Genomic DNA, 12,399 nt, shown 5'->3' with positions numbered 1-12,399 from the left:
CTATGACCAGAATATATAAAGAATTCTTAGAGCTCATTAATAGACAACCCAATTAAAAAGTAGACATAAGAAAATGATAAATAGCCAGTACAGTACAAGGAAAGGTGTGCAACTCTAAAATCAGAAAAATACTAATCAGTACAATAACAAAATTGAATTATACACTCATTAGGGAGATGAAGTTAAAAGTTTTAAAAGCCTTGTGATGACTTTTTCTTTCTGTTGGATTCTCCCCCATTGCATTTAATTTGTCACACCCAATGGATTCATTCTGCTGGGTTTCCTGGGGTTGTGATCCTCATTGTCTTTTCCTAGGGTATAGTCTAAAATTTTTTGGAGTGCCCGTTTGATATTCATGAAGTTCCTGAGGTGCTCTTTATCATGAAAGTATCTTATTTCTCCATCAATTTTGAAAGATAGTTTTGCAGGGTACATCAATCTGGGTTGGAGGCTGTTTTCCTTTAGGGCTTGAAATACCTCACTCCAAGCTCTTCTTGCCTTGAGGGTTTGCATTGAGAAGTCTGCTGTGATTCTGATGGGCTTTCCTTTGTATGTGATTTGTTTCTTTTCTCTCACTGCTTGTAGAATTTTGTTCTTCTGTTGGATTTCTGGAATCCTAACTATTATATGCCTATGTGTAGATTTTTTTTGATCAAGGGTAGTTGGAGTCCTGTATGCCTCACTGATCTGTATGTCAAGTTCTTTTCCCCTCCTTGGGAAGTTTTCTGCCATCACTTCTGTGAACAGTTTTTTTATGTCATCAGCACTCTGTCCCATTTCTACATTGACTCCAATCAGTCTTATGTTATTCTTCTTTGCGTCGTCTAGCAGCTGCTGGATTGATTTCTTGTGTTCCTTTACAATTTTAAAGCAATTTTTCTTTTCCTCCTCACTAATTGCCATCTTTTCTTCTATATCTGAAATTCTATCCTCACATTGGTTCATTCTGCTGCACAGACTTTTAATGGAGTTTTTGATCTCCTGGAAATCTGTTTATATCTGTTTTATGGATTCCATTTGTTTCCTATGTTGTGATTCCATCATGTTCCTCAGATCCTCTATTTTTTTATCTGTGTCTTCTCTAGATTTATTAATCATGTCTTGCACCATGAGCAAAATCTTTGCTGTTATCTGAGTAATTATTTCTGATTTCGTTTTTCCCAGATCCTCTTTTGTTGCCAGTTCAGAGAGTCCAGGTAGTTGAGTATCAGATTGTTCCATCTCATTTTCCTTTGGGGTTGCTGTCGGTGATCCAGAAGTCTGTTTTTGAGGGTTAAGTGTCTTATTTCCCCGGGGGCGGGGGCGTGCTTCTGGTGCCTGCACAGCTCACCTTATCTGCCCTAGGAGCTTGGGATGGCAGCTGGGGAGCTTCCTTCTGGGTGCTGGGACCGGCTCAGCTTCTCTGCCCTAGGAGCCTGGGATGGAGGCAGGGGAGCTTCCTTCTGGGTGCTGGGACCACCTCAGCTTCTCTGCCCAGGAGTTTGGGATGGTGGTGGGGGAGCTTCCTTTTGGGTGCTGGGACTGGCTCGGCTTCTCTGCCCTAGGAGCTTGGGATGGTGGCGGGGGAGCTTCCTTCTGGGTTCTGGGACTGGCTCAGCTTCTCTGCCCTAGGAGCCTGGGATGGAGGCGGGGGAGCTTCCTTCTGGGTTCTGGGACTGGCTCAGCTTCTCTGCCCTAGGAGCCTGGGATGGAGGCGGGGGAGCTTCCTTCTGGGTGTTGGGACCAGCTCAGCTTCTCTGCCCTAGGAGCTTGGGATCTAGGTGTGTTTCTTGTATACAGCATATTGCTGCATTTTCCTTTTTAATCCATTCTGCCAGTCTGTTTCTTTTGATTGGTGAATTGAGGCCATTAACATTGAGGGTTATAATGATAGATACTGATTTATCCTTGTCATGATGTTTTACTTTTGTTGGCTCTTTTATTTCTTATTTTTCCCCCTTTCCCTTTAGTGTCTTACCTTGCCTGGCGGCTTCCCTCTGTTGGGCCTCATGGACTTGTGACCTTCATTGCTTTTTTCTAGGATATTGTTTAGAATTGCTTGTAGTGCTGGTTTCATGTTCATGAAATTTCTCAGGTGTTCTTTGTCGTGGAAGTATTTAATTTCCCCATCAATTTTGAAAGATAATTTTCCAGGATACAACAGTCTAGGTTGGAAGTTATTTTCTTTTAGGGCTTGAAATACTTCACTCCAGGCTCTCCTTGATTTGAGGGTTTGTGTTGAGAAGTCTCCTGTGATTCTGATGGGCTTTCCTTTGTAGGTGATTTGTTTCTTTTCTCTAACTGTTTGTAGGATTTTGTTTTTCTGTTGGGTTTCTGGGATCTTGACTATGATATGTCTAGATGTAGATTTTTTTTGATCATGGCTAGGTGGAGTTCTATATGCCTCACTTATCTGTATGTTCAGTTCTCTACCTCTATCTGGGAAGTTTTCCACTATTACTTCTGTGAACAGTTTTTTTATGTCAATTGTACTTTCTCCTGTTTTTTCATGGGACTCCTATCAGTCTTATGTTATTCTTGTTTGCATCATCTTGCAGTTTTGTTGGATTGATTTCTTGTGGTCCCTTACTATTTTTAAGAAATCTCTATTTTTATGGTCTCTAACCATGATCCTGTCCTCTATATCTGATATTCTATCTTCAGATTCCCTTAATCTGCTGTGGATACTTAGTGGAGTTTTTGATCTGTTTGAATCTGTTTCATGGATTCCATTTCTTCCTTATGTTGGAAGATCATGGTTTCCATTTCTTTCTTATGCTGGGTATTCGTGGCTTCCAGCATGTTTCTGAGCTCATCTATTTTTTTATCTGTTTCTGTTCTAGATCCTCTAATCATGTCTTTCACTCTGCTCACCATCTCTGTAGATATCTGGGAGATTATTTCTGCTTTGAATTTTTCTAGAGCCTCATTCATCTGTTTTGTTACTTCCTGTGCTATCAGTTCAGGGTATCCACGTGCTTGGTTATGGGACTTTTCCATCTCATTTCCCCCAGGATTTACCCTTGGTGGAGTGGAAGTTTGAGTTTGTGCCTTGCTTAAATGTCTTCTCATTTTTGTTTTTGGTACCGTCCTTGGTTTAACTCCTGGGTTGATAGTTTGAAATTGCTTATTGTAGGTATCTTTGTTGCTTGTAATTAGACCCCTTATGGAATGATTGCTTCTCAGAGGTGTCTTCCAGATATAGCTGGTCTTTAAGCTTTGAGTCGCTAATGACTCTAAGGCTATCTCATTTTCCTCATACTAGGAAGGTTCATTGACTAGATCAATAACAACACCTTAGCCCAAGTGATACAATCAGCAACACCATTGCATCAAGTACATCTTCGAAAATGACATTTTGTGGTAGTTATTAATCTATCACCTTTAGCTGTGTGAATTAAATCAAGATCGAGGACCAACCCAACATATAGTAAATAAACTCTTCAATATAACACTTTACCCTTTGGGATGGGGAGTTAGAAGGGGTTGGGGAGGGAGAGACAGATGGGAAGAAGGATAGGGGAAGGTTAGTAGTGTGGCCAGAGGACACAGGTGAGAAGGAAAAAGAGAATAATAGGAAAATAAAGAAGAACTCCGAATGAGGACCAAAAAGGGAAGATGAACAATGTGGGAGAGCAAGAGAGTGAATGTAAGAGAGAGAGAGAGAAAGGAAAGAGAAAGAAGAAAAGAAAAAAAAGAAAAACAAATATGCAAAGAGTAGGAAAAAAAATTAAAGATAAGAGGAGCAAAAGAAAAGAAAAGAGAAAAAAAAACTAATAATACTAATTTTGGGAATAAAAAATAACAGTGAAAATGAAGGGCCTCTTTCAGGGTATGTCTCTGCTGTCACAATAGACAACGTGGGTTGCAGATATAAGTCAATGAGTCTCAGCAAGCTAGTCTCAGACCCTTGAGATTCAGGCAGATTTCTGGCTGCAAATCCCAAGTTGAGCTCCTTGTCCTCCCATAGGATTGAACTGTGCAGAGTTGTATTGCAGGTTCCAGTTGCCCCTCCCCTGAAGATAGTCCCAGTCCTGAGGGGAGGTGAAGATGACTCCAACTTACCCAGTACAGTGGTCTGGTGGTCCGGTGTCCTCTGGGTGTTTGTAGCGTGGAACCAGGTGGCTCTACAAAGAAGAAGCCAGAGGAGCGGGGGTGGGGGGGGGCAGGGGAGGTTGTCCAGTGGATTGCTGCCAATTCGGCGTGTTCCGCGCAGCTCGAGACCTTGGTTCAGCATCCGCAGACCTGCCTGTCTGCAGCAGGCTGATTTGGTGTGTTCCACGCGACGCGACCTTGGTACGGGGTCCCGCAATTGAATTTCTTTAATCTTTTAAAATCCCAGGCATTTACAATAGCTGTACAGTTGTATAAATATAATACAGCTCCAGTAATTTGGCCTTCAAAAACCTGGAGGAGAAAGAGAGTAGAGAACGTGGAAAAGCCAGTCCACTCCCCAGGGGGGAGTGTCAGGAAATGAAGTGCAAAGAGTAGCCCAAGGGTGACAGCCTTCAAAACAGCCACCCTTTTTTCTGGTGGGTTTTTGCAGAGGGTATGCATATTTTTATATATATATATATATATATATATATATATATATATATATATATATATATATGTTTGTATTTTAATTAGAAAGGAAATAGGATCAGATTTCTGTGTTTGGAGACCCTCTGCATACAAAATGGAAGAGATATTTGAGGATGACAAAAGTGAAGACAGTGTGACAGACCAAAAAATCATTGTTTAGTCAAGAAGATGGGGCTGGGGATTTAGCTCAGCGGCACCACGCCTGCTTCGCAGTGCAAGGTCCTGAGTTCAATCCCTGGTACCAGAAAAAAAGTAATGGAAGTTTGGTCTGTAGTGGCAGAAATTGACACAGAGGAAGAAGGATATATTTGAGAGATCGTTCAGAGGTGTACAACCGATTTGGGAGGAATAATATAGCGGCAAGGATGGCTCTTTACTTTCCGGTTTAAGCAACCAGATGACCAGTTTTGTTTTTTTTTTTTTTTGGTACCGGGGACCGAACTCAGGACCTTGTGCTTGTGATGCGGGTGGCGGAACTACTGAGTTACAAGTTATTCACTTCATTGATGGAATTGAGATCCTTGTGGTGCAGGGCTGAGTCTCCCATTTTTATAGCCTGTTGGCTGGAAGGAGGGCACTGTCAGGTCCTTTGCCCATTTCCCCTTTGTCTTCAAACAAGCATCAGCATGCTGAAGGCACCTTGTTTTTTGTGTTCCTAACTACAGGCTGATGAAAGCACTCGTAGAGGGTTAGATTAGGCCCACCTGGTAATCTTCCTTCTGCTATATAGTGTAGCATAGTTGTGGGGTAGGTAACACCAGCAGTTGGGTCATGCAGGGGACGTTTGAAAATTCAGCCAGTGGCAGTGGGTTTCATTTCAGATTACAGCAAGACAGATTTGAGGTAGAATGTGTGTATATGTCTGAAAATGTGTATTGGAATTGTTACAAATTACAGAAAGAAGGAGCTTGCTTAGGGAGAAGAGCATATAGAGCCGAGAGGCCTTAGCCCAGAGCCTTAGGGAGCTTTGTAAGTTAGTGCTGGAGGATGGAAGCCACTGAGAAAGAAATGGAACACACCTGCTATAAATGTGGGCGGGAAACCAAACGTGTGACCTCATGAAAACCAAGAGAATTTTCTTGTTTTTCGTTGGGTTTTTTTTTTTTTCCAGTACTGGGAATTGAGCCCAAAGCCTCATGCATGCTAGGCAACACTGCCACTGAACCTGAGGAGTTTTGAAGTGTATAAAGTAGCCAGTGATGGCAACAGCTTCTGTGGTCTGGGGCAGAGGGAGAATTGGTAGGCACCCTTACTGTATTGCTCTCCCATTTAACACCATTCTGCTGTAGAGCAGAACACACATGTTCATACAGAGCCAGGAGTTTTATAACCACAGTCTTTTCTTTTCTTTTGTTTTTCAGTACCAAGGATCGAACTCAGGATCTTGCACTTGTGCGGCAGGGCGCTGTGCCTCTGAGCTAAATCCTTGGTCCTACCATGGTATTTTCTAGGTTATAGCTTTCCACTCCAGAGGAAAGAGGCTAAGGAGACTGAAAATGAGTGGAGACATCTTCCTGACTAATCCCTTCTTAGGATACTCTGGTGAACAGAGTGGGAGTCTCTGGAATTGCCACTTTCTCCAGGACAGATTCTGAAAATCTGAAATTGAATATGTTCTAAAACCTGAAACATCTTTAGCAATTCAGAAATTTCAGAATTAGAGGATTTTTGAATTTTGAATTGGGGATGCTCAACTGATAAAGTCTACGTAGATGTTCCAAAACCCAAAAACATCCAAAATCTAATATGCTGCCTTTTTTTTTTTCTTTTGGCAGTATTGGAGATTGAACCTGGGCCCTCAGCACTGAGCTACATCCCAGCCCTTTTATTTTGAGACAGTCTCACTAAGTTCCCAGGCTGGGCTGGAACTTGTGGTCCTCCTGTCTCAAAGTGCTGGGGTTACAGGCATGCACCACTGTGGTTCTATTTATTTTATTTATTTATTTATTTATTTTTGGTACCAGGGATCAAACTTGGGTCCTTGTGCTTGTGAGGCAGGCGGTGGAACCACTGAGCTAAATCCCCGGCCCCTCACTGTGCTTCTACTCTCAAACATTTTGGATAAGAAATACTGAACTTATAATAATACATAGCACTAAATATGGGCCAGACATCGTTCTAAGTACATTACCTTTATTAACCCATTAACAGCAGCTGTATCTCAGAAAAAGCAGCAGAGGAGTTGAGGTTAAAGTACACTACTTGGTGTCCATTATTATTCTCTATTAGAGAATAGTTTTGGAATAGTTCAGGGCCGGGGATGTAACTAGTTCAATTCCCAGTACCAATAAAAAAGAAATACCGACTAGTTCAATTTTGTATTGCTACAGTGTGTTCTATAAGGAACTGAGAAATTTTTTTCTGATAGTGATTATAATAAATGAGGTTTAGATAAAGGCTAAATCTCTTTTCAAAGAAAATTAATGTGCTTAAAAAATAAAGGGTGATGGGAAGCTTGTAGTATAAAAGTGAATGAATGTGCTTGTATGGTGGTGTATTGAAATCTGTAACAAAAAGAGATTCCCCAGGTACATGGATTCAGAAATAAGATTGGCTTTTAACCTCACAGCAAATCCATTTCCTGTCAACCCATTAACCTCGAAATTTCCAACTTACTCATTCTTTTGGACTTCTTCATACTATTTTGTTGGGTTTTACTTCATTATTTGATCTCATTTTAAAGTAGCCAGTGTAGGCTGTGCACTGTACAACTTTAAGGAATTTGGTTTACTTCGAGTCGCACAGTTTGGCAACCCTGGAATCTATGTTCAGACACTTTAGTGAATCTAAGAATAATGCAAACAGACTACACTCTGAAGGTTAATGTGATGAATGACTTGCATTTGCATAATTTTCTTTGCTACTTGCCTCCTGGGAGCAGACCCCAATGGTAAACTGTGTTTTATTGCTTTTGCAGGCGAGGAATTGCCTTGGCCTCCTTGGGGGGCCCAATCTATGCCATTGGAGGGTTGGATGACAACACTTGCTTCAATGACGTCGAGAGATATGACATCGAATCTGACCAGTGGAGTGTGGTGGCCCCGATGAACACTCCCCGTGGAGGCGTTGGCTCTGTGGCTCTCGTGGTGAGTGACTAGCCAGCCTGCCCACGTCTGCTGTCAAGTGTTGCTCATCTCACTGCTTGCGCATCTAGCTGCTGCTGCTCCACTGACCAGGTGTATCGTTAGCACCATGTATGGAGCAGTTCAGATTCTAATGCTGTGTGCTTTGCTTTTCTTCATTCAGAGCCATGTTTATGCAGTAGGTGGCAATGATGGAGTGGCTTCTTTGTCTAGTGTGGAGAGATATGATCCACATCTGGATAAGTGGATAGAAGTTAAAGAAATGGGTCAACGACGAGCTGGCAATGGAGTCAGTGAGCTTCATGGCTGCTTATATGTTGTTGGTGAGTGGACAGTGTTTAGTTTAATATATCAGGATCTACACTGACAAGTATAGAACAGCACAACACCAAAAACTGTATTAGTGTATTACATTTAACCTTTAGTGCAATCAGTCCTGAGATAATGCTTTTGAAATATTTTTTTTTCTCTTTTTCCATTCTCAGTACTCAGAACCCAGGAAGCATTGACCTACAGTTGTAGCCCTTTTTAAAAATATTAAGGCAGGCTCTCACTAAGGTTCCCAGTCTGGCTTCAAACTTGTGATCCTCCTGTGTCAGCCTCCTGAGCTGCTGGGATTACAGATGTGCACCATTGTGCCCAGTTGGTACTTTTGAATTCTTGAAGTTAACATTCATGCTTTTTTTTTGTCAACTCTTTGTCCCATATTTAAATCCTGCCTCAGTGTTTTTCTAAGAATAGCAAATATGTCTAATGCACAAGATTGCATTTAAATGAAACATGTATTTGTTAAGGTAAACTGAATGTTTTTGCTGAAATAGCTCTCAAAAGGTCTAAAACTGATTTTTTCCCACTTCATTCCAAAGAAAATTGTGTTGAAAACTGTTAGCTTTATCCTTGCTGGAGTACAGTATCTAACACTCACAACTTAGAGGAGGAACAGTTTAGTTCGGCTCAGTTTCAGGGGATTCAGTACATGTTCTGCAGGCTCTAATGCAGAAACTTGGTAGAAGGCCCTGGTGGAACAAAGCTGCTTAGGTCACGGAGGGAATGGCACCAGAGAGGAAAGGGCCAAGGACCAGATATAGAACCCAAGGTTCTATATCATGACCCAGCCATACAAATCTAGAAGTGTGCTGTACTAATGCCTCAGCTCCCAACCCAATCAAGTTGATACAGTTAGGCCTAACCACCTCAAAAACTTTACGTGAGCTAGTAGCTCTTTTATATGAATAAAGGCTATGCCAGTTTTCATATTGCTTTTAGACTTAGTGACATGCTGAGTTGGAAGGAACTTTAAGCAGTGCTTTCTCCAATTCTAATATACATGTGAATGACCTGGAAATATCCTGCCAAGGAGGGGTCCAGACTCTGTTTTTAACAGGTCCCAGAGGAGAGCATGCTCTTTCGGGTCCACTCACCATAATTCCAGTAGCAAAGCTTCAAATAATTATGAGATGGGAATAAGAATGCCTGTCTTTTAGGGTTTTTTTGCTTTGTTTTGTTTTTTTGAGACAAGGTCTTACTATGTAGTTCAGGCCGGCCTTGAACTCAGCTCTGCAGTTGTGCTGGCCTTCAACTCTCGGTAGTCTTCTTACCTCAGCCTCCCAAGTGTTGGGACATGGGTGTGTGTCACCATCCCCAGCCTTTTGAAATTATTTTAAGAATTAAAGACAAAATATGTTAAGCATCTTTTTTTTTTTTTTTTTGCTATGTTAAGCATTTTAAACTGTGTTTAGCACTTTGTAGTTAACCAACAAATGAGTCACAGTTTTGTGATTAGTAACAGACATAAAAAATAACAACTCAGGTTGAACATTGAAAAACCTTCTTGGCTATTCAAATCCTGTTTAAAACCAGCACAACTTATTTGAATAAGAAAAATATGAAGGGCATACACATGTCTGACAGTCTGATGATACTCTGTTTTATTTCTTCCTCTGTCTTAAATTCAGTTTTGTTTTGTTTTTTGCTAGGGATTGAACCCATGGGTATGTGGTCTAGTACATGTTGGAGATGTCCTCTCTGGCCCTGCCTTGAATTTTTTTTTTTTTTTAAACAGGGTCTTGGTATGCAGTTCAAGCTGGCCTTGAACTCACTATGTACTCCAAGCTAGCTTCGAACTCAGCAATCCACCTGGCGCAGCTTCCCAAGTGCTGGTATTACAGGTGTGCGCCAACACACCTGGATCTGGAATTCTTTATTATTATAAATTTATACACGTCATCTAGAAAAGTGATATGACATCAGTGAGAAAGGCTATAAAAATTAACTGGCATGGGCCGGGGATTTAGCTCAGTGGTTTTGCCGCCTGCTGCGCAAGCGCTAGGACCCGAGTTCTATCCCCAGCACCAAAAAAAAAAAAAAAAAATTAACTGGCTTGGGGTCGGGGATTTATTTAGCTCAGTGGTTCTGCTGCCAGGTGACTTGTAAGCACAGGGTCCTGAGTTCGATCCCCAGTACCAAAAAAAAAAATTTAACTGGTTCAATCCCCAGCACTAGGAGGAGAAAAGCTACTGAAAACTTAATCTTCTATACTAACATGAACAATAACTACATTCTTTATTATATTTAAAAAATGTTTCATGTCATAGTGTGGTGAGCTGGGCGTGGTGGCGCATGCCTGTAATACCAGCCCTCAGCAGGCGAAAGTAGGAGGATCATGAGCTCAAGGCCAGTCTGGGCAACATAGCAAGTTGAAGCCTGGCATAGACTATAAATAGCAAGATCTTGTCTCACAAACCAAAACAAAAAACAAAACATAGTTGAGGTGATACTACAGTATACATTTGTCAAAATTCGTCAGATTAAGCATATAAAATTGATAAACTTTATTTCAGTTCAGTTGATTAAATAAAATTAAACCCATAAGAGAAGTTTCACATTTGTTTGTTTTACTGCTCCCTGTTTAAGAAACTGATCATAATATCAGCACTTCATTTTCTCAGGAGAGTAGGCTGAGTCACCAGAGACAGCCATTATTCATTTAGACATGGAAGAAGCCTGAAAAGGGAGGGCACTACTAGAATGAGAGCCTACATTTAGCCCTCAGGAATATATTAAATGCATTGTTAGAATGTGCTACACAAAAGAATACATGGGGAAAAGATGAGATTTTGGCAAAACTACATAAAATTTCCATCAGAGCCTCCCATCTCTAGTTATGCTAGTAATAACAGTGTTAGGGGAAGAACTGGAAAACTTAATTTATATTCCCTTCTTAAACCTTACTGTTTAAAAATGTAACACATGGAGGGCCAGGGATTTAGCTCAGTGGTTTCACCGCCTGTTGCACAAGCACAAGGACCCGAGTTCAATCTCCGGTACCAAAAAAACAAAAACAAAAACGTAACACATGGAGAAAAAAAACAGTCCTATTTGTTCCTGGGAGGCTAAGGACAAATTGTATGAATGACTGCTTTTTTTCCTTTTTTCTAAAGTATCTGCTTAGATATAGAGACTTCACATTTTCCCACTGAAAGATTTTTCTTTTTTTGGTACCGGGGATCGAATTCGGGTCCTTGCGCTTGCACAGCAGGCCGCGAAACCACTGAACCAAATCCCTGGCCCCCCACTGTAAGATTTTTAATCCTAGCATTGAGGTAAAATACCAATTAAATTATCTTAAGTTAAATTGTAGAAAAGATATAATAGGTGGTGATAACAGTAGAATGGTTTTGTGATGAACCTTTTGTTTTCTTCTAATTTTCTCTAAACCATTCTGTAATGGTTTTAAAAGATTGAGTTTAGAAGCTACTGAATGGAGATTTTGTGGTTCATTTTTATGCAGTGTTACGCTATTTTAAAATTTCTTTCTCTAGGTGGTTTTGATGACAACTCCCCTCTGAGTTCAGTTGAGCGGTATGACCCTCGAAGCAACAAGTGGGATTATGTGGCCGCACTCACCACTCCCAGGGGCGGGGTGGGGATCGCCACCGTGATGGGCAAAATCTTCGCAGTTGGAGGTCACAATGGCAACGCATACTTAAACACAGTAGAAGCCTTTGATCCCATGCTGAATAGGTGATTGGCACTTTATTTCTATGCTTCATTGGTACATTCCAGTAGCAGATTACTAGAGAGTGAGAGAGAAGAGCAGCCCTCCCTTCACGGGACAGGGTGTGTTCCAGACCACCCCCACTGGATGCCTGAATGCACAGATAGCACCAGGCTTCATAGATACCACAATAAAGCTTAACTCATAAATTAGGCACAGAAAGAGATTAAATGACCCAACTAGTAATAGAGCAATTATAACAGTACTGTATACTATAATGAAACTGCCAGCATCACTATCTTTGCACTTTGGGACCATTATTAAGTAAAGTAAGGGTTACTTGAACACATCAATGCAGTAGCACCACAGCCAGTGTGGTAGCTGAGATGGTCACCAAGGAATTAATGAGGTAGCATTGTCGCCAGCCTGTATATGCTAGACAAAGGGCAGGTTCGTGTCCCAGGCAGCACAGAGATTTCATCACCCTACTCAGAACAGAATGCAATTTAAAACTTAAAAATTGTTTATTTCTGGGATTTTCCATTTAATATTTTTGGGCTAAGGCTGACTACAGGTAAGTGAAACTACGAAAAGCAAAACAAGGGATACTTTCCTGGAGTTGTAATTAATACAAATTTAGGAATACTGTGCTTTATCACCCTTTGGAAGCTTGCAGTCTTTCAAAACCAGTTCCATCCTAGGGGGTCTTTATCTGTGACTGGTATTAATTTTGAGTACATGATATTTGGTTTT

General features: G+C 41.1%; 1 protein-coding gene across 10 annotated transcripts in view; it reads left to right on the top strand.

The window, feature by feature from the left end:
- The window catches only part of Klhl8 (kelch like family member 8), a 96,917-nt gene that overhangs the window by 60,543 nt on the left and 23,975 nt on the right, over positions 1–12,399 (top strand). For 9 of the 10 annotated variants that reach the window (XR_015440731.1, XR_015440729.1, XR_015440730.1 and 6 more), the window contains 3 exons: positions 7,484–7,652; positions 7,813–7,972; positions 11,471–11,672. Coding sequence is in view for 7 of the 10 variants with exons in the window: in XM_021248797.2 (XP_021104456.1) it covers positions 7,484–7,652; positions 7,813–7,972; positions 11,471–11,672 (531 nt within the window). In the remaining 3 variants the exon portion in view is untranslated. The remainder of the gene's footprint in view (positions 1–7,483; positions 7,653–7,812; positions 7,973–11,470; positions 11,673–12,399) is intronic. The other variant, XM_087185931.1, reaches the window with a different exon arrangement.

This window comes from Heterocephalus glaber, unplaced genomic scaffold (assembly GCF_053883595.1).
Source record: "Heterocephalus glaber isolate CG9 unplaced genomic scaffold, H.glaber_assembly_v1.0 deba00001503, whole genome shotgun sequence".
Classification (NCBI taxonomy): domain Eukaryota; kingdom Metazoa; phylum Chordata; class Mammalia; order Rodentia; family Bathyergidae; genus Heterocephalus; species Heterocephalus glaber.
The sequence above is the reverse complement of the archived record's forward strand: the minus strand, read 5'-3'. Positions and strand labels throughout refer to the sequence as shown.